The following is a 21187-nucleotide window of genomic DNA, read 5'->3' as shown; positions in this document are numbered from 1 at the left end:
GTACTTCCCTGTTTTAGAATTTCACTTTTGTTATTTTTATACTTTCCATTTCTCTGCTGAGATTTCTCATCTATTCATTGATTATATTCCTATTTTCCTTTAAGTTGTTGTATATATTTATACAAGATGTTTTAGGGGGGATTCCCTGGCAGTCCAGTGGTTAAGACTCTGAGCTCTCACTGCCGAGGGCCTGGGTTTGTTCCCTGGTCAGGGAACTAAAATCCCACAAGCCTCACAGTGCCCCCACTCCCCTCCCCCAAAAAAGATGTTTTAAAGCCCTTGGTAAATTCCCATATCTGGGTCTTTCAAAATCTATTTCTATTGACTACTTACATTTTTTTTTCTTTCCTAGATTTTGACTATATTTTTCTGCCTCTCTGCATGTATAATAATTTTTTATTGCATGCTGGAAAGTTTAGAGGATATGTTGTAGGAGGTCTGGATTATGTTGTCTCTGGATTATGTTGTCTTCCTTTAAAGAGTATCACATTTTGTTCTGGAAGGCAACTGAATTACCGTTGGATCCTCTTGATCTTATTTTTCATGCTTCGATAGGGTGGGACTTTTTAGCTTTTGTCCTTAGCCTAGGGTATGTTCTTTACTTTAGTCTTGGTCCTTATTCTTAAGGCCTGGCCTTTCTGGAGTCTTAGTTGAATGCACAGAGTGCTCAGCATGGCTTCTCCACTGTGACTGCAACAGAGCCTTGTCTGCTACCACTTCACACAGCTCTCAGCCTTGCAGTGGCTGTTTTCTGTTAGGCTTCAGAGTGCCACCCAGCTTATGTATAGATTAAATGTAGTTAACGTTCTCAGCCAATCTCTTAAGGAAAACCCTATGCAGACTTCTGGAGTCCCACTTTTTTCTTTTATCCTGCACTGTAAATTTTAGCCTCAAATTTTGATTTCTACCTCCTCAGCCCTGTGAATCTGTTGCTTCTTGAGTTTCACCTCCCTGTACCACATTGGGAAAGTGCCTTCAGGCAGAAAACTTGAGCAAATTGGTGGGGGGGTGGAGGGGGGGCGGTTAACCTTGTGTTTCCCTTCTCTCAAAGATCACAGGCTTATGGTATCTGTTGCCCAATGTCTGACAAACAGTTGCTTTGTAAATTTTGTTTTATTTTATAGTTTTTGAGGATGGGAAGGGAGGGTTTGTCTGATACCAGTTACTCCATTGGACCAGAAGTGGAAGTTCAAGAATATTCTTTTGAGGTAGAGTAATATCTTTGAATTGGGTATTGCTTCTATCGGATCAACTGAAATCAGAAAAGAGCCTAATGATACTTTGAATTTAAAATCTTATTTAAACTTTCTTTTAAATCTTACCTTCATGATAAAAATATCAGATCAGACAGAGGGTTATTTCAGAACAATGCAATTGTATGAGAGAACCCCATTAAGAGTTTGATGTGTACCTTTCTGAAATTTAGTTTTAAAGCAAACCATAAAAAGACTTAGTAAATGTTTGTGGGATGATGTTGTAACTGAACTTGATTGTTTTAACTATACAGCTGATATGGCCAAAGTACAGTTAACAAAAAAATCTGTTTGAAGAGTAGTTCATTCAGAAGTTGCTCTGGCTGCGGAGTAAAAAACAGATGAGAAAGACAAGGAAGCAGGAAGAGCAATTTAAAAATATTTTGGTGGTCCAGGTGCAAGGTGGTGGTGGAATTGAAGAGAAGTGGATTAACACACATTTTGGAAGGAGAGCCAACAGGTTCATAGTGTGAGAGATACCATGGATGAGTTTTGAGTTGATGGATTAAGTGGATAGACATGCCTTTTTACCCACTCCATCCATGAGATGGAGTGAGGTGGTCTGGGGATGTGTGGGAAGTGACAAGATTTCTGTTCCATTAGGTTTGAAAAACCAAGTGGGTGATCAAATGGAAATGTCAGGTAGGCAACTGGATAAAAGTGTTCAAATTCTACAAGATGATGGATTACTTTATTTAGGACAAACTGGGCTCTGCCTTGTATTTGAGCTATGACATTAAAACCCCAAGGTTTGTTGACAATTAAGAAAATATCTGCTGGGTGCTATTGTCAGACCAGACCTCTGTCTGCCTTCTGCGTCTCCGAGTGTTAGCTTATTACCTAATCTCCACAAACTTCTAGTGTCGTGTCTACGACACAGATGATACCATCCTCATGAGATTTTGCTGAACATTATTAAGTCAGATCACATATGTCAAGTGACAGCGTAAATACTTAATTGCAGTTACTGTAATTAGTAAGTTCTCCAGGTCTCAGTTTATCTGTATAAACAAGGTACTTGATTTTTTTTCCCTTGAAATGAGGAAGAGCTGAGAAGTGAAGAGAGTCGGGTAGGGCCCAACTCACATGAAAATTAGAATTTGAGAATTTAGGAATCACTACAGCTTTTTTTTTTTTTTTTAAAGTTAAAACATGGTTAGAGCACCATCTGAAGAAAGTAATTAAAATTGTTCTTCAGATATATTTATGAGTATATGTAGCATTTCAGATATATAGTAAACCACATATCTCTCAGTTACTTCCATATTCTTGAATTCCTACTACAGTGTCTGTAAATTGCCCATGTAGAGGTATCCACTGAGGATGAATGTTATGATACATCATTCATACATGATTCACTCATTGTTTTTTAAATCTCCAATGATAAACTAGAAACTTGTGTTTATTATTAAATGCCAGAGACATACAGTAGTATAAAATACAAAATCTTCTCTCCTAAAACACATTAAACTGAAATATGATTGGATATCATCTAGAAAAATGTGAGAAGTACGGTTTTATCCAGTTTATTTTTCAGCTGCATTGCCATAACATTAACGTTTGCTTATCATTAGGAAACTTAGATGAAACTTCTTTTCTACATGGATGAATTTTTACTCACTGGGATATTTGGAGGAGGCATCAAAGCTGAAACAGTTAAGTTCTCATAGGTTCAACCTGTGTGTGCGTGAAGGCTCAGGCTCCCCCTGGTGGCAATAGTGTCTTGCTACTTCTATTGAAAAATACTACTGTGGAAGATGAGGTTGTCAGGGTAGAATGATGTTCCCAGTTAAACCCAAAACAGAAGTCTGGGCCTTAGAAAAAGATTTAGCGTGAAGTCCCTGGAAGTGACTCCTGAGTGATCTTCAGCAGCTAGGTTTCTGGGCTCTGTGGCTTTGTAATCTTTAATTCTGAGAGGGGGAGAGGGAAGGAGGGGAAGATTAAGACATCTCCTAATCATATCTATTCTGACCACTCAGGAATATGATGAGGAATTACTGAGATATATGTTAAGTGCTTTGAATTCTTTAAATAAAGATGTTTTGTAAACTTAGTTTTCTTAGTAACACATTTTCAGCTCTAAATTTCCTTCTATGGCAGTGGTCAGTATAAGATCACAAAAATAATAAGTCAAATGCTGTCATACTTATTTTATTTTCAGTAAAATATAATACACAAAATATAGTATATTATCTACTATACTATAATATATGGCATATATTATATGCTGTACTATATAATATATGGCATATATATATACTATAATATATGCCATATATTATAGTATAGTATTTTCTAGGTAATATAATTAGAGTATTTGGAGGATGCAGAAGACAACTATAAGGAAGAAGAAGAATTATTTCTAAATGATGTCTCATCAAAGAAATTTCTCTGAAAGGTGAATATTGAGTTATTGGTATAAGGTGTGTATGAGGGATACTTTTGAAAGATATTGGACTAATACTGGACTGCATGTATATTTTATATATACATTGTACCTATGGACAACTCATGGTTCTATTTCCTTAGGAATTTATTTGGAGAATTCAAGTAAAACACCTACATAATTAAGTCTTTTAATTAAGAAAAATGGCTGTTAAAACTCCACAGCTTTCTGAATCCACAAAATGATGTTGAGCTGTACCTAATGAAATCATCCTAAATTATTGATGAAATTTGTGCAGATGTCAGCATAAAAATGATATAGTTCTCATTAGCATGTAGCCTGTGTTTACATTTATTAAATCACAGGTAGTCTAGCAGTTGGAGATTAGCATTTGTTTTTTTTTTTTTTTAGCCTTGGGACTTTTCCTTGTCTTAATGCTGTTTGAAACTGCTAGCATTTAAGAACTCAGTTTAGTTAAATATATGACTATTATGTTGCTGTAGAATTTAAACATATAGACTAAATTCCTGAATTTTTTAAGACCAATATTTATGGCTAGAAGGACCGATATTCTTTTAAGGTAACATTTCTGCTAATTTTTCTGAGATGGGAATGAAAGGCATTTCTTGTGGAATTGCAGCATTAATAACTTTTAAAAAAAATTGATGTATAGTTGATTTACAATGTTGTGTTAGTTTCAGGTGTACAGCAAAGTGATTCAGTTGTACATATGCTTTTTCAGATTCTTTTCCCTTATAGGTTATTATAAGATGTTGAATATAGTTTCCTGTGCTGTACAGTAGGTCCTTGTTGTTTATCTTTTTTACATATAGTAGTATGTATATGTTAATCTCAAACTCTTAATTTATCCCTCCCCCCCATAGTAGCTTTTTAAAACATGAAAATACCTTTTTTTTTTCTTTTCTGATAATTAACGTAAGAAATTCTCTTGGCTAAAAGAAAAAAATCAGACAAGATAGGAAAGTGTAAATAAGAAAATAAAAAATTACTTGCAATTCCAACACTCAGAAATATCTGTTATCAGTTTTTTGTATGTTGCTCATATTCATCATCTTTCACCACCACTAGGCCTGCTGTGGTGGCCTTGGGGGGCGTGTCCTCCTTGCCCCTCATTGCTTTTTCTCATTCTCCTCCCCTCCTCCCTCAAAGCACTTAGCTTTGAGTCTCATGCCATCAGATTATTCCTTCATTCTTTTAAGATTTAGTTCCTGCCTCAGTGTCATTCTCTCCAACACTATTCAATAGCCACATAATGGATCTTTACAATAACTTGGCCTCTCTGTTCCTTCACGAAACCTTAGCTGTTTTACTTCCTCATCATACCTTTTTTTTTGCGGTATGCGGGCCTCTCACTGTTGTGGCCTCTCCCGTTGCGGAGCACAGGCTCCGGACGCGCAGGCTCAGCGGCCATGGCTCACGGGCCCAGCCGCTCCGCGGCATATGGGATCCTCCCGGACCGGGGCACGAACCCGTGTCCCCTGCATTGGCAGGCGGACTCTCAACCACTGCGCCACCAGGGAGGCCCCCTCATCATACCTTTGACCAGTGGTTTCAAACCTGGGGCAGTTTTCCCCCCAGGGGACATTTGGCAATGTCCAGAGTCATTTTTGGTTGTCCCACTGGGAAGGTGTTACTGTGTCTAGGGGTCAAGGCTGTGGGTGCTACTAATCATCCTACACAGGACAGCCCCCGGCAACTAAGAATTATCTGACCCAAAATGTCAGTAGTGCTGAGGTTGAGACACCCTGCTTTAACTTGAAGATAGCCTCACTACTGCACCTTCCTGAAATAAGAATGATTCCCAGCAGAGTAGCTTCCTAACCTAGATATTATATAATACTATGGATTATTGGGTGACTTCCTGTGAGAATCAGATGCTGATGTATAATTACAATGGAACCATCTCTCTCTGGGAACAGAATAATAGCTTACTGCTTTTAATTATTAGCACCTTCTCTGGCAGTATCATTGAATGCGTTAACGTATTGTCTAGTGAATCAGACCAGCCAAATGTAGGAAAGGCAGATCCCATATAGGAAATACTTCCAAAGAAGCATTTAAGTTTTTTTAAGCATACAATTTTATTCTTTATAACAAACTCTACCTTTAAGAATACCATATTTTCTATGTCTGAGACCAAGGCTTCATCTCCTCCCCTTTATCTTCTTTTTTTTAAAATATTTTTTAAATTAATTAATTTATATTCGGCTGTGTTGGGTGTTCGCTGCTGCACGCGGCTTTCTCTGGTTGCGGCGAGCGGGGGCTACTCTTTGTTGCAGTGCACGGGCTTCTCACTGCGGTGGCTTCTCTCGTTGCGGAGCACGGGCTCTCAGTGCACAGGCTTCAGTAGTTGTGGCGTGCGGGCTTCAGTGGTTCTGGCTCGTGGGCTCTAGAGCATAGGCTCAGTAGTTGTGGCGCACGGGCTTAGTTGCTCTGTGGCATGTGGGATGTTCCTGGACCGGGGCTCGAACCTGTGTCCCCTGCATTGGCAGGTGGATTCTTAACCACTGCGCCACCAGGGAAGTCCTCCTTCCCCTTATCTTCTGTGTTTGACTCCTTTTGAGTTGATTAAAAGGTCTTTACAGACAGATTTTTTTTTCTCCACAAAGGAAAAACCACTTAGTCAATTCAATTGCTAGAAAGTAGTTTATTGTATTCTGTGGGCTCAGAAAGCCCTACCAGAATGCCTCAGCAATGCCCTTATTAAATACTGAGAAAAACGAAAGCAATGATAATATCATATGCTGAAAGTAATATTGAGCCCAGAAATGCTGATACAGATTATGAATGTAAAATTCCACAGGACAGAATATCAGTGGCTTTGCTTAGCTCCAGGCATTTTAATTGTTAGGGTTTGGGTCGTCTCTTTGGGCCTTTATTAGACCTTGGTTCTCCTGAAAGGACTGACGAAAGCTTATTTTCTCACTAGGGAAAAAAAATCATTCTGTGGCAACAATTGCTGTGATCATAGATTTCCAGTGCTCATTGCTATTATGGGGAGTGTGAACACCTGAATGCTGGCTTTGAATTTCTCATTCTAGGAAATTAAAAGTAGTGGTACAGTTTCCATTCAAGTAGTTCTTGGAGCAGAAGAGATCTGTGGGCTCTGTATATAGGATGGAGAAGGGCACGTGGTGGGTGGCAGCACAGGCCACAGATAGGTTCCAGCCTTGTGGGCCCACGCCGTGGCCCGGAAATGCAACGTCAGATGCAACAAGAAAGGACAGTGGGTCAGTGGCGCACAGTCTGTCAATCTGGCTGTCCCACCATTTTCTTTGCCCTTGCGGCGCTGCTTCCTCTAGGTAATCACAGATCACGTTGGGACTCGTTCATATTAATAGAATCAGGATGAATTCTTTTGCCTTTTCTTAGAGGTAATTATCAGGACCAGAAACAGAAGCCTCAAATCATTCTTCATTGTAAAACCACCACTGGAGGGTGTGTAGATTTGCCCCTGTAGTTCTAGGCTCTTTCATTAAATGAAGCCCTGGTTATGGCTGATTTTTCTTTTTTAGTGGGCTAGCAGATAAATTGTCTGGTATCTTTGTACTAACCATCCCACATTAGCCCTCCCTGTCCAGTCTTTCCTTGTCTGGTGTCAGCTGGCAAATAAGAACTTCACAGTCTGGAAATTGTTAATGTTGTGGCTCTTCTAAAGTTAGAGATTAGATTGTTAGATGAAGCATGTTTGCAGAGATGAGTGTTGTTTTTTTCTATTTATAGGAGAAGTCCCGATATTCAAGCAAAAGAAGAGTTATGGAAGCATATTCAGTGAGTACTGTTTTTAAAACCCATGTGGTTTGAAGGCATTTACAAGGAAAACCACTGACCCCAAGAGGCAGCCTCGGGCTGAAGCCTGTCAGGTGGCCTTCACTGCCATCATTCTGTGGAGCCTGGCACTCAGTGGTGGTGCCTTACCACACCAGCAGACCTCTGCAGGCAGCCCTGACATCTCCTCTCCTGAGGCCAGTTAGCCTCGCCTGTAAATGAGCCTCAGACAGGCCAATATTGTATAAATAAATATCAAGGAAAAGAAATTTGTAAGAAAAAAAGACACCTGCTACAGGGGAGAGAAGCAGATCTTTTGTAGGGAAATGGGGGTGGCTGGACAGTCATCTACATTCCGGATATAGAAAAACTGCAAGAAGGTAGAAGAGCTACAGAAAAGGTTTTCCTCCCATTTTTTCCTGAAATACATCCTAGTTTTAAAATCTTCATTCCTGGCTTATATCTCTATTAGTTTTATTAACACCGTGTTTTGCAACAAGATTAGAAAGGGGGAAACTCACCTGCCAATTGTGGAAGGTGTTAGTATTTATATCAGTATCAAAACTTTAATTCTCATGCTCATTCCCTTCTAGAAAGGAACTTGTGGATCCATCTGGACTGTCAGAAGAACAATTAAAAGAGATTCCATACACTAAAATAGAGTATGTCTTTGAAAATCTTTTTTAAAAAGTTTTATTAATATTTGTAAATGAGTAATCCATTCTTACTCTTCAGTGGTGTTCCATTCAGTGGTTTGTCTTTACATTTTAACTAAAATTAAAAATAACTATAGAGGAAGAAGTAGAAAAGAGGGTATTAAAGCTAATTATTCATTCTGTACTGCAATCACTCTCTCTATTATTAACTGCCTGTTTGTAGGTGGTCCACTTATACTGGGCTTTTTTACACTAAATAAGTACTACAGTACTATAGGATCCTGGTTGGCTGAATCCATGGAGGGATTCAGTCATGGAGGGCAGACTGTAAAGTTATATGGCGATTTTCGACTTCGCTCAGGATTGGTATCCCTAACCCAGTATTGATCAAGGGTCAACTGTACTATAAAGTTTTATTTTCATGTATGATGGAGGCAGTTTTCTTTTGTTAACTTGTGAGATTTAAGCCACTTAGGCTTTCCAAGCTTAGAGGAATCAAGTTCTTTTTAAAACTCTCAAAGTTATTATTCCTTTGTAGTTTCAATATTAAGGAAAATCTCCAAATTATCCTATTCTGACTTCTGCTGTGTTTGTCTCCACGGTTTTTGGTGTCTTGTTTAGGACTCAAGGTGACCCAGTCCGCATCCGGCATTCTCATTCACCTCGAAGTTACCGCCAGTATCGCAGGTCCCAGTGTTCAGATGGAGAGCGATCCGTTCTCTCAGAAGTGAAGTAAGTAGGCAAGTGTGAGTACATCATCACCCTCATGGCTCCAGAACAGCACAGTACAATAGAACCTTCTGCAGTGATGGAAGTATTCTATATCTGTGGCTATGGGGTATTTGAAATGTGGCTAGTGTGACCTAGAAACTAAAAATCTAATATTATTAATTTTAATTAATTTAAACTTAAGCAGCCATGTGTGGCTACTGGCTGCCGTACTGGATAGCACAGACCTAGACTATACTTAGGCTGAATTATGGCCCTTCCAAGCTATGCACTGAAGCTTTCAGAAGAAAGAGAAAATGCATGAGCTATTCTATTTTGAATAATAAATGCATCCATATTTGAGAGAAGTTGGCATAAGAGTTTCTTTTTGAACTGATGGCATTTTGTCTTCTTTTACTACAGCAAATGTTATATATTACAGTAGTTTGTTTCTTTGTGTTATTTAGTTTCTCTTTTGAGGAGAGTGGCCATATCTCAGCTTGACATGATAGGTACTATATGTTAAATGAACGTGTTAATAAAATAACTCTGCATCCATTTGTAAAAGTACTATAGTCATGGAAAGTCATGTACTTGGTATTGCTGGGTAGGAGTGTCAGCCATTAAACTCTGAATTAAGGTTTAAAACTTTGATAAACATTAACATATTGGGAGATAGGCTAGCCCATTGGAGAGAGATATAGGCTGGGGTTTTTTTGTTTTGTTTTGCTTGTAAAATGTAGGCCATTGCTGTCTATAGCTCCATAGGTTTATAAAAAAAGAATAAATGGCCAATAAGTGTTTCTCTAGAAACAAATCAAAAATCCATTTATACAACATATCACAGTAAGAAAAGCACATGGGAACCATACCTATGTTATATTCTTGGTTCTTCTAGTTATTTGCTGTGATTTTGGGCAAGTTACTTAACCCGTTGAACTTAATTCAAAAACATTTATTAAATGCCTATCTGTGTAAAGCACTGTGGTAGGCAGTGTAAGGAATACAAAGATATGTAAAACATGCTTACTTTGCTATAGCCCTTTTCCAACTCAGATTGTGATTCTAGGTACTGTCTCAGTCATTAATTCTAAAACTGACTCTCTGCAGTTCAAAAACGGATCTTGTACCTCCACTTCCTGTGACCCGATCTTCAGATGCTCAGGGTTCTGGTGGCTCCACAGTTCATCAAGTAGGTAATAATCAAGTTTTAAGAAGGTGTTGTACTGATGACAAGATTTTGTGTTTAAAAAAAACATGTACAAAACATGGAAGGAGAAGGAAGGGTGTGTGATCAAGACAAGGCACAACCTGGGAAGAGTTATATTAGGGGTGAGAGCTAGAGGTAGTGTAAGGTCTAAAATGATGAGGCTTGGGGCAAAGCCAATGATAACAAAGATTGTAAGATTGTTTGGAGCCAGAATAAAGAAACAATGGGCTTCACTAATTTTAAAAAGTGTGTCTAGATTATTTTTTGAGCCAGAGAAACAGGGATAAAGTGGTAGACTCAGAGGGGGCCCATGTTCGATCGTTAACTGATGGCAGACAGAGAATTACTCAAGTCCTATTTTATTTCTGTCTTCTTCATCAAAGAGAATTACTTTTCTTCTGGAAATGTTTAAAAAATGTGGTCAAAATGGAATTCAAGGACATGGCAAAGCATTTAGCTGCCTTAACAAAATCAGTGTAACACTCAGCTGAATTAGATAGCTGTTATCAGGGGAGCACTGTAGCAGACATATTTCAGCAACGTGTTTGACATCATCTCTCATTGTATTTTTTTTAATGCGATAGAAAAACATGGAGGCTGTGTAAGGTTGTTGGATGGATTTTTATCTGTTTAAATCATTACTCTAGAAACAAATTTGATGTTTATAATGGATCAGTATCAGCCTGTTGTTTGCAGTGGATTGTTTGGATTGTGGATCCCTTTGAAAGGCAATTATAGCTACTGTCTCTTTCCCATAAAAGTGCATGTAAGCACATATTTAATGCACATAAGCATATAATTCAGGAAGTTAATGGACAACCTAAGAACCCTGACTCCAGCGTATCCATCATGTACTGCCCTGTGCTTATCTTGACTCATTTTCGTCAGTGACTTGAGCAAGGACAGAAAAAGCCTGTGCTAATTTAGGTTAGGTTCCCTAGGAAGAGATTCTGCAATGGAGGTTTGCATGGAGGAGGTATACTGGAAAGTGCTCTTAGGATCAACACTTATTTGGGGAGTAATAGATAGGCAAGAGTTGAACTGAGTGGTATAGTCCCAATAAAGGCATCAGATGATCCCACGGGGAGCTCTGGAGCTGAGATGGCCCTTCTGATTCATCCTACTTGGAGACAAGGGGGCCTTAAACACTCACCGTGTAGCAAGTGACTAGGTAAAGGGTGCCCCTGGGAGGGGGCATGACCTTGAACAAGGTGGCTCTCTTCAGCGCAGGGCTGTTCCTGGGGAGGGGCTCAGTTTTGGGTTTTTTAAATATTTATTTTATTTATTTACTTTTGGCTGCATTGGGTCTTTGTTGCTGTGCACAAGCTTTCTCTAGTTGCGGTAAGCAGGGGCTACTCTTCATTGCGATGCACGGGCTTCTCATTGCGGTGGTTTCTCTTGTTGTGGAGCACGGGCTCTAGGCACGCGGGCTTCAGTAGTTGTGGCTCGTGGGTCAGTAGCTGTGGCACGCATGCTCAGTAGTTGTGGCTCGTGGGCTCTAGAGTGCAGGTTCAGAGGTTGTGGTGCATGGGCTTAGTTGCTCCATGGCATGTGGCATCTTCCCAGACCAGGGATCGAACCCGTGTGCCCTGCATTGGCAGGCGGATTCTTAACCACTGTGCCACCAGGGAAGTCCCAGGGGCTCAGCTTTGAGCTGTGTGGCAGCCAACACTCCAAGCTGCTGGGGAATGAATGCCTCAGTCTGGAATGGAGATCTGAGTGGTTAACCACAACTTCCACTAAAATCTGTGTAATTTTTGATTAGATAAATCTGGGAGAGCTAATAGTTTATCCAAACAATTTGTTTCAAGTCAATAGCACTTTAAAAAAATTACATTCATGATTAGTTGAGGCTTCACATTCAGACAGGACCTGCATTGGTGTCTCCTTGTCTCCACACACCACTTGTGTGACTCTGAACATTGTTTAACTTCTAAGACTAAATTTCTTTGCAATGTAGATAATAACCTACCTCTTAAAGTTGCTGGGAAGATTAATAAGCACTGTTACTTTTCAAAACTCTTTTTTTTTTTGTCTTAAATTTAAGTTGGCTTCAATACAAATGGGAATTTCATGTATTTTTGCTTTTCCAACTACTCTATAGACTCTCTAATCGCCATCATTTAGGAATCTCAAAAAACTTAAATTATACACACGAAATGTTGAAAGAATAGCCGTCACTGTGCTGCATACAAGAACAACTCACATGCATCTTGTAATCAATGGCACTGATTCTAAGCTTGTCTCTGGGACACCTTTGATTTTGAATTCAACAGCTATCTAATGAGCACATCTAAGGAGTGACAAGGCACTCACTGGGACAGTCAGCAAACTACAGCCCAAGGGCTAAATTTAGTCTGCAGCCTGTTTCTGTACAGTCCAGGAGCTAATAATTGTTTTTATGTTTTTAAAGGGTTGCTTGTGGGGAGGGAAAAAGAATATGCAATAGAGACAGGAGGTAGTCTATAATCTGGCCCTTTACAGAAAATGTTTGCTGACTCCTGGCCTTGACACATAATACATAAAAGTAAACAGGTAAAACAATTTTAAAAAAAAGAAAACAACTAGGTAAGCATTATGAAGAAACAAAGGTCTGAGTTAGAAAACGAACATATGACCTCACTTTAGAAAGATAGGGCGAAGACCATCTCAGAAAGTGACCTGTAAAGCTGAAACTCACAGGCAGAGAAGCAGCCAACCATGTGAGTATTCGTGAAAGGCTGATGGAAGCAGAAGAAAGAGCGTGGGAAAAAATGCTGAGGCTGGAAAGGGCCAGGGTGTTTGAGGTCTGAGCAGAGTAAAGGGGAAGGAGGGTGGATAATGCAGGGCCTTAGATGCCATGGGAAAAAGAGTTTGTTTGGATTTTATTCTGAGTGCCAAAAGGAAACAACTGATCTGGTTGCCATGTGGAGAAAGGATGCAAATGATATGGGGAAGTGGGAAAGCTGCATTTCCTAAGTTCCACAGTGATGCCAGAGTTCTGCTAGTGGCCTGGCCTGCCTATACCTCACCTTACTTTTTCATGCAGAAGGCTGGTAAAAGTGGGGTGGATTAGGGACTTTGATTCATTTTCCTTATTCCTTTAAGGTGTGCAGGCAGAAGAGATAGGTTCAACCCTCAACAAACTTAAAAGGTAGTGATTCTTCTGATATATTTGCTCTATTCTCCTGCCCTGACTTACTCATGCTCTGATGTCCTCCTCCCTCTCCCGTTACCTAGAAACCTGTCCCAAACATAATGTCTGATGATCCAAAATTAGCTTGATTTGTACTCATGCTTAGCAGAATTGTTGTTCCATCGGTGCCTCTTTGAATATGAGTAAATCAAATCAAGCCAGTCGTAGGAACAGATGAAAGACAGCCTCTTAGAGGGTAGTTTATTTTTAGCCCAAATGAATCTCAAAATAATGGAATTCTGGAGTGTAGCTCATTATGTATGGGCAGGTACTTGTGCGGAAGGAAATATGCTTGTTAGCTAGATCTACCAGACTCTGGTAGCTCCAGTCCCATTTCTCCAGGATGGGGCCACCGCAGCTAACAGGGAGCTCTAGCCCCAAGTGATGCGGGTCCCCAGGGCATTGTGTTGTACAGGTTTCTTTCAGTGACTACTGAAAATACAATCAGGGAAGAGTAAAAATTACCCCCAGCTCGCCATGCTCTTCATCTCTCTGCCCCTCCTTGGAAAAGCGGGAGGCCCGAGAGCCTGGGTTAGCAGCAACTACCATGGAAATGACACCTCATTGGGGGAATGGGTTGAGATTTATGCCTGATTTTCATGAGTAAGATTTGTTATGCATGTAACTGTCAGAGTAACTTTTTTAAGATTTAAACACAATCTTCATGTTGTTTATCATAACTATTTAAATAAAGGGAATATTTGAACAGCTTTTGACATTACATACCTTTCCTAAATATAACTCGATGTCTTAAATCTTAGTATTTCTGTGTTAATAAAATTGATTTGGCTGTAGTTTCTTCTCTGAATCTTACTTTCTGTATTTTTCAAATGCATTCTTTTCTAGAGAAGAAACGGGTCTAAAGATAGCCTGATTGAAGAAAAATCTCAGACATCTACAAGCAATCTGGCTGGAAAACACACAGCAAAAACAATAAAAACTACGCAAGCTTCACGCCTCAAGATAGAGACTTAATCCCAGTGAAGGGCTAGGGATGGGGGGGGAAGGGTGTGTGTGCCACCTTTACTTTGAAACTGTGAATTATAATTATTCAAGTATCTTGGACCTGCAGAAGTGTTTCTTCAGAAGAAAATAATGGAGTCTGTTGCATCTTTTAAAGGTTTAACTACAGTATATTTGTGCCTAAGGGCCTTTTTATTTGGTAACTGGAAAGACAGTATTTTAAAACTTATTCACTTGATGCCATGTTTTCCTTCCTGGAAACTCCCAAGTTATCTTGTGTCTGCCACAACCAACACCAGATGCTTCGGTTCAAAGTTCTGGAATCCTGGGCTGCAGCTGGCTAGCTGTGCAGTAGTACACCAAGTGGGATGAAAAGGTTGTTCCCAACTCTGGGTGGATCTCTGCCTGTGCACAAATGCATGACTGAAGCATCACTTTCACACTGCAGATATTTTTATTCACATAAATGTTCTTTGTAATACTGTATTTTGTGGCATTAAGTTCCACCGATTATTTGCAAATGTTAAAAAAAAAAAAAGTTTGTTAAGTGCTGCTTTTAATTTCTAGTGTCCTTGTCTTGTGCTTTCAGAAAAAAAAGGCTATGTGTGGATTTCAGTTGACCTCAGCTTATAAATTCATGACCCTCTACCTGAAATGGTCCCTCCAGTCTGTCTGGCTAATTCTCCCCCAAAATTAATTCAGACGTCTCCTCTCTGCAGATGACTGCAGTCTACAGGAAAAACAGAAATACTCATGCAGGACATCTTTCATCTTCCCCTTACCTATTCTTCTCCAGCTACCACTTTTTTCTCCCATTCCAAGTTTCTTAAAAGGATAGGGGCTTCCCTGGTGGCGCGGTGGTTGAGAGTCTGCCTGCCGATGCAGGGGACATGGGTTCGTGCCCCAGTCTGGGAAGATCCCACATGCCGCGGAGCGGCTGGGCCCGTGAGCCATGGCCGCTGAGCCTGCTCGTCCGGAGCCTGTGCTCCGCAACCGGAGAGGCCACAACAGTGAGAGGCCTGCGTACCGCAAAAAAAAAAAAAAAAAAGTATTATCTGTAGCCAGTGTCCTCAACTACCTCAAACCATCTCTAATATGGATTCTCCCCCACTGTTCCACTAAAGTAGACCTCAAAAATCACCTTCATGTCACCAAATCCAAGTTAACTTTTAGGCTACCTTACAATATTTTGTTTCTTTAATGCATTTCCCATTGTTTCTACCATTCTGACTATCCTTTGCAGCTCACGCTGTTCTACCTCTCCAGTTAAGAGTATCTCAAATCTAGGCCCTCTTCCACTACCCCAGTGGATCTCATTTATTTCCACGGTTTATTTCTATAGCCTAGACTAAAAACCATCGTAGTACAAAGGGGTCACTTAGATTTCTAAGGCAATTCAAATAGAGCTAGTTGAAAATGCTGCTCCCCAGCTGAATTTGCAAATGTACAAGACTACACACCTAGCAGTCATTATGGACACATCCTTTATTACTAACTCCTGTCTGCTATAGTTTTAACTATCTCTCTTCCTTAACTTTACCACCACCCTGGCCCAAGGTGGTCATCTCTCACATAGACAGTGGTAGTAGCCTCCAAATAGCCCATCAGCACCCCTTTTCTTGCAAATGTGCATTTCCATCATGGATTTCCCCTTGCTTTATACAGAGCCTTAAGTGGTCTGGCCTCTTACCTGTTCAGCCTCATTTTGTAACACCCAGAGCTCCCATAATGGCCACCTTCAAGCCTCATTAAGCACTCAACTCTTACCTAAATGAGGACACTTAGAGGGAAAGAAGCTACAACCGTCAGAAATCTGGACTTATGGTCATACCCATTTTTTTAGCTCAAGGCCTCTGTACATGGCACGGGGTCAGCTTTGCCTTGCATAAATACTTACCTACCCTTAGTCCTAACTGCCTTCTCAGGTTTCCCTGACTCGGTCAAATCCTATCATACATGGAACTTGTCTCACCAAGTTTTAAATTCTGATGACATTTCCTCCATTCAAACAAAGGTAAGCTTCCAAAGGGAGGAACTGTGTTTGTGCACCATTGTGTTCCCAGCTCCTAGTTCAGTGCTTTCAATAAATATTTTGAATGCCCGAATACACTACTTGTTCTTTCCTGCAAAGTGAAGGCAGATTTGCTTTTAGCTTAAAAAAAAAAAATGCAGTAACATAGAGCACACCTGTGACCTAGAAACCAAATAGTCTAGTTCACTTCATCATGCAAAAGGCACTAGAAGAAAGCACGTGTTTCTCCTTGGAGCCTAGCATAAGCCTATATTTCATGAGGCTATCAGTGATAGCTATCACTGAATGTTAATCTTAACAGCTGAGATTTAACATAATTTTGAAGTTGCTGGGAGAGGGAGGTACCCTCCCTATGATCCTTCAGTAAAAGAATGCTATTTTCTGGCAGTTAATCACTTAGCACACAAACCTCCAAGCAGCACATTAAATTATTTTATTTATAGCCCCACTGTTTTAGATGTACATTTATGGACTATCCAAAAGCAGTATTTTTTTTAGCAATCCTGGAAAATTTAAATACTCTAAGCAACTCTCGAAGATCAAGTTGTCAAGTTCCTCACCGAGGACATCCTAAAAGGAAAAATAAGGCACTCAATTTGACATTTACATGCACCACATCTTAAAAACTTTCAGTACATGCTTCTTCGCTGGATTAAGTTATGTAATTCTGGACTTTAAATGTCAACATAAAACATGCCTGAGATCTGGCAAGTGGTTTTTTACAATTCACATAAAATCATGTAAAGATTTCATGACAAATAAGCTGGGAAGAAGCGATCCCATTTGCAGTTAACAATTTGTTTTCAGATGCAGCAGTACTAATACTAGTGAACCCTTAATAACTAATTAAACTAATACCCACTAGAGAAGGCCCCCCAATCTAGAAAGATAAAATTCACATCACAAATAACTGCTGTATGAAAACTTCTAATTCAAAACTATCACCCTACCTTAGGTCATCTTTTTGCTCCCAGATAGTTAGTCAGCTAGCAGCAGTCTATGCTTCAAGCGTACATCTTTCACCTGAACAAAAATTAAAACCTATTAAGACAAACATACACTTAACGCTGGCAGAATCAAAACTACATGTGTACATAATACAGGAGTATAACTGTTACTTGTGCAGCTCCTACACCAAAGATGTCAAATACTAGGGCAGGAAAACGCTGCACAAGTGTTTGGTTTACGCCTTTTTTGACACCTCATCCACTAGTTTCCAAAAGTGAACGGGCAACACAAAGGCGGCAAGAAAACCGCGTAAGGAATGCTGTGTGGCACAAAGCTGCGGACCCCAAAACAGCTGGCTGAGATGAACTGTTGTGTTGATGAGCTGGGAGAGGAACTAAGCCCAGCTCTACAGTTTCCTTTACGACTCAACATCCGACTAGGTAACGAACACCAAATTAAAGTCTTTCACATGAATGAAACCTTAAAATTTCCAGGCAACTGATCTTTTCTGCAGGAACATGAAAACTCGCCTGCAGAGCTGGTGATGGTCATTCGATTTCCGCCAAGTTCTGCACCAGGACACAGTTATCAAGATCTAAATCTGAAATGGCACTTCTGCGTTGACCTGATTTCCCACCGTGACAAGAAAGGCATACGTGCCGTTATACGGTGAGGCCTTTCCCTGTCACACGCAAGAAACCCCCGCTTCTATTAAAAATTCCCTGACATATAATCGATGACCAATCGACCCCAAAGCCCTCACCCCGCTCGCCGCATCTCCCGGCGTGGGAACACAGACCCGGGGCCGCTTCTGGGCTTTCTGAGGTCTCACCGACAACGTGGCGGAGGCCAGACCAGTTCGCTGCCCTCCACGCGTTCAGGAACCGGAAGCCTCGGACCCGGCCAGGCCGCGGCGCCAGCCTCACTAGACTCAGGGCGGCCACGCGCTCTTGCCCTGCGCCCCAGCCGTCGGAGGCCAAGCGGCCACAGGCCCAAGGCCGCCCGAACCTCCGCCGCCGTACATGCCGAGAGAGAGGTGAGGTTAGAAAGAGCGCGTAGCCTTCCCACAATGCTTTTCTATGACTGGAAGGACTCACTGCTCGAGGGGCGCGGGGAGGACGGACTGTACCATCGGCCGCCGCGCCCCTGCGAGACGCCGCCGTGCGGCCGGAGGGCGAAGTGCCCATTGATGGGCCGAGGGGCGGGCTGCCCGGGGAAAAGAGTTCTGAGGAGCGCGAGTTCGCTGAGCGCCGGGAGCGTCGGGCGGGAAGCTTTTTCCGCGCGGGAGGCGGGTTTATCCAGTGTGGCTACCCAACCACCCCTCCACCCGGTGTCAAGAGCACACGGTCAGCGCTGAGCTGCGGGTGTAGCCCAAAAGACTTGAGACCTCGTGTTCTGGGAGAGGACAGACAGAGCTCACCGTCTCCAGCTGAGGAAGAGTAAGGTCATTAATTCCAGAAATATTTATTGAGTACTTACTGTGCTTCACGCTGTTCTAAATGCCTGGGAATCCGCTGTGAATGAGGCAGAGTTCCTGTCTTACGTTCTAGTTGGGTGAGAAAGACACTAAACAGGTAACGTGGACACTGTTAAGTCCAGATAGTGTAAGTGCCAAGGAAACAAAGGAGGGGAAAATGTGATAGAGCCGTGCTGTCCAGTAGGAATCTAGTGTGAGCCACGAATGTCATTTTAAAATTTTAGAAATGTCACATTAAAAAGGAACAAGTTAAATTAAGAGGAACTCAACATGTGTTAAGTATAACCATTTCAACATGTGCTCACCATAAAATTATTAGTGATATACCTTGCATTCTTTTATTCCTACTAGGTTTTCAAAATCCAGTGTGTATTTTATTTTATTTTATTTATTTATGGCTGTGTTGGGTCTTCGTTACTGTGCGAGGGCTTTCTGTAGTTGAGGCGAGCGGGGGCCACTCTTCATCGCGGTGCGCGGGCCTCTCACTGTCGCGGCCTCTCTTGTTGCAGAGCACAGGCTCCAGATGCGCAGGCTCAGCGGCCATGGCTCACGGGCCTAGTTGCTCCGCGACATGTGGGATCTTCCAAGACGAGGGCTCGAACCCGTGTGCCCTGCATTGGCAGGCAGATTCTCAACCACTGCGCCACCAGGGAAGCCCTCAGTGTGCATTTTATGCTTCCAGTACATTTCAGTTCAGACTAGTCACCTTTCAGGTGCTCAGAAGCTAGACCTTGGCCAGCGTGACTGGAGCCGCGCGCGCGTGTGGAGTGCAAGATGGCGTCAGAGGCAGCGGAAGAGACAGGCATTAGCGAATCATGTAGGGCTTTGTACCTGTGGTAAGGAGTTGGGATTTTATTCTGGAAGTTTAGAATTGATTATTACCACAGAAAGAAAGCAGAGGTAGTTAATTACTTTCTTGCTGATAACCATAACTCCTTGAAGGGATAAAGACTGCGGTGATTTGGACTGTGTGTTAGCACCTGGGTCTCCTTGCACCTGTGAGTCCTATAGAGACTCACCCAGAGACCACATCCCAGCACCTTTCTTTGTTTCTTTGAAGCTTATTGCAGAAAGAAAGAGAGGGAGGGAGGGGAAGAAAGGGAGGAAGGAAGGAAGGGAAAGAAAAAGAGGGAGGGAGGAAAGAGAGAGAGGGAGGGAGGAAAGAAAAATAAAAAGAGAGAGAAAGAGGAAAGAAAGAAAGGAAGGAAGAAGAAAAGAAAAAGAAAATTCAAGCCCAGAGCCCAGTGATCATCACACAAGGACTGGCCTGAATGATGACATCCCTGTTGGGACAATAGGGACAGTGACCATACAGAAGTAAATGTGTATGATAATAAGGTAAATAACTCTAAGTCCTGCATTAGGAATTCTCTGTAGCATCTGGGGAGAGAAAGGTTGGGGAAGGGGAATGACACCTCAGAGAGTGTTATTTGAATACACTGAAGGGTACCGTTTGAGGATTATAACAAATTTCAATCTTGCCTTCTTGCTAGGGAAAGTCAGGGAGAGGAAATTTCCTTGGGCTTGAGCAGCCAGCAGACCTAGGTTTCGATCCAGCTCTTTGACGCTTGTGCTTTTGGGTATATGACCACCTCTCTAAGTCCAGTGTTCCTATTTTACATGATAATACCTTTACCTATGTACCACATAGGTTAGTTTAAAGAATTAAGGAAGGTTTGTTGAATTATCTCATGCTGTATTGTACATAGTGACACCCAATTAATGACTCTCATGAGCTAGACTCTCCTTGTTGACTGCCACCCCAGGTATGGAAACTTCTCGGGTTGAGTTCTTAAGGAAGGGAGAACTATGCTGCTGTTTTTCTTTTAATGGCTTGACATTTTGTTCCCACCCCATTCTTTCCTATCTGCCACTTGTAACTCGTCCCTAAAGTCTGGATGTTTCAAGAACAGATAGAGGGGAGGCATTTGTTTCAATTATTGGATAATGTTGGTGTTAGGAAATTAATTCTAAATTCTTCATCTTCCTGTCTGCTTCGACCTCACGTAGCCTGGGAAGGAAAATTCAGTAATTCAGCCAACACAAGCAGAAAGGACGTGAGAAAAGGGGGATATTTTCTACCCTGTTGGAGCAGAGGCATTACGGAAAGATGTACAAACGACATACAGTGTTAGTGCAAGTGTGGAACAGACCCAGTTTCCTTGTTCTGTATGGTAGGCAGACTAATGGTCCCTCAAAGGTGTCCACACCCTAATCCCCAGAACTTGTGAATGTGTTCCATTACATAGTAAAGAAGGGCCTTTGCAGATATGATTAACGTGAGGGACCATGAGATGAGGAGATAAAAAACGAAGAGGAAAAGTGGGGAGTCAGAGATGTGGCAGAAGAGAAGGCAGGAACGGGACTCAACCTTCCATTGTTAGCTGTGAAGATGGAGGGGGAAGATCCTTGAAGCCAAATAATACAGGCAGCCTCTAGAAGCTGGGAATGGCCCTCAGTTGACAGCCAGCAAGGAAACAGAAACTTCATTTCTGCAGCTGCATGGAACTGAATTCTGCCAACCACCTGAATGTATGTGGAAGCAGATTCTCCCCTGGAGTCTCCAGAAAAGAACACAGCCCTACTGATG

At 41.5% G+C, this 21187-nt stretch overlaps 1 protein-coding gene and 1 long non-coding RNA gene across 2 annotated transcripts in view; one reads left to right on the top strand and one right to left on the bottom strand.

Moving 5' to 3' along the window:
- The window catches only part of EPB41L4A (erythrocyte membrane protein band 4.1 like 4A), a gene marked incomplete at both ends in the record, with an annotated part of 179736 nt that extends 165584 nt beyond the window's left edge, over positions 1 to 14152 (top strand). Inside the window, 5 exons of the mRNA XM_079701588.1 lie at positions 7384 to 7431; positions 8022 to 8090; positions 8706 to 8816; positions 9903 to 9984; positions 14024 to 14152. Coding sequence (XP_079557714.1) covers positions 7384 to 7431; positions 8022 to 8090; positions 8706 to 8816; positions 9903 to 9984; positions 14024 to 14152 — 439 coding nt within the window. The remainder of the gene's footprint in view (positions 1 to 7383; positions 7432 to 8021; positions 8091 to 8705; positions 8817 to 9902; positions 9985 to 14023) is intronic.
- Positions 14153 to 16582: 2430 nt separating this feature from the next.
- On the bottom strand, positions 16583 to 18151 carry LOC307052086. Its single transcript, XR_013810852.1, has 3 exons — positions 17953 to 18151; positions 17123 to 17195; positions 16583 to 16742 (listed from the first exon to the last, which is right to left on the bottom strand). It is a non-coding gene; the product is annotated as an uncharacterized lncRNA (long non-coding RNA).
- Between the last annotated feature and the right edge of the window lie 3036 nt (positions 18152 to 21187).

The sequence above is a fragment of the Hyperoodon ampullatus genome, assembly GCF_949752795.1.
Source record: "Hyperoodon ampullatus genome assembly, chromosome: 4".
NCBI classification, from domain to species: domain Eukaryota; kingdom Metazoa; phylum Chordata; class Mammalia; order Artiodactyla; family Ziphiidae; genus Hyperoodon; species Hyperoodon ampullatus.
Note: the sequence above shows the minus strand (reverse complement) of the source record. Positions and strands in the feature narration are given on the sequence as shown.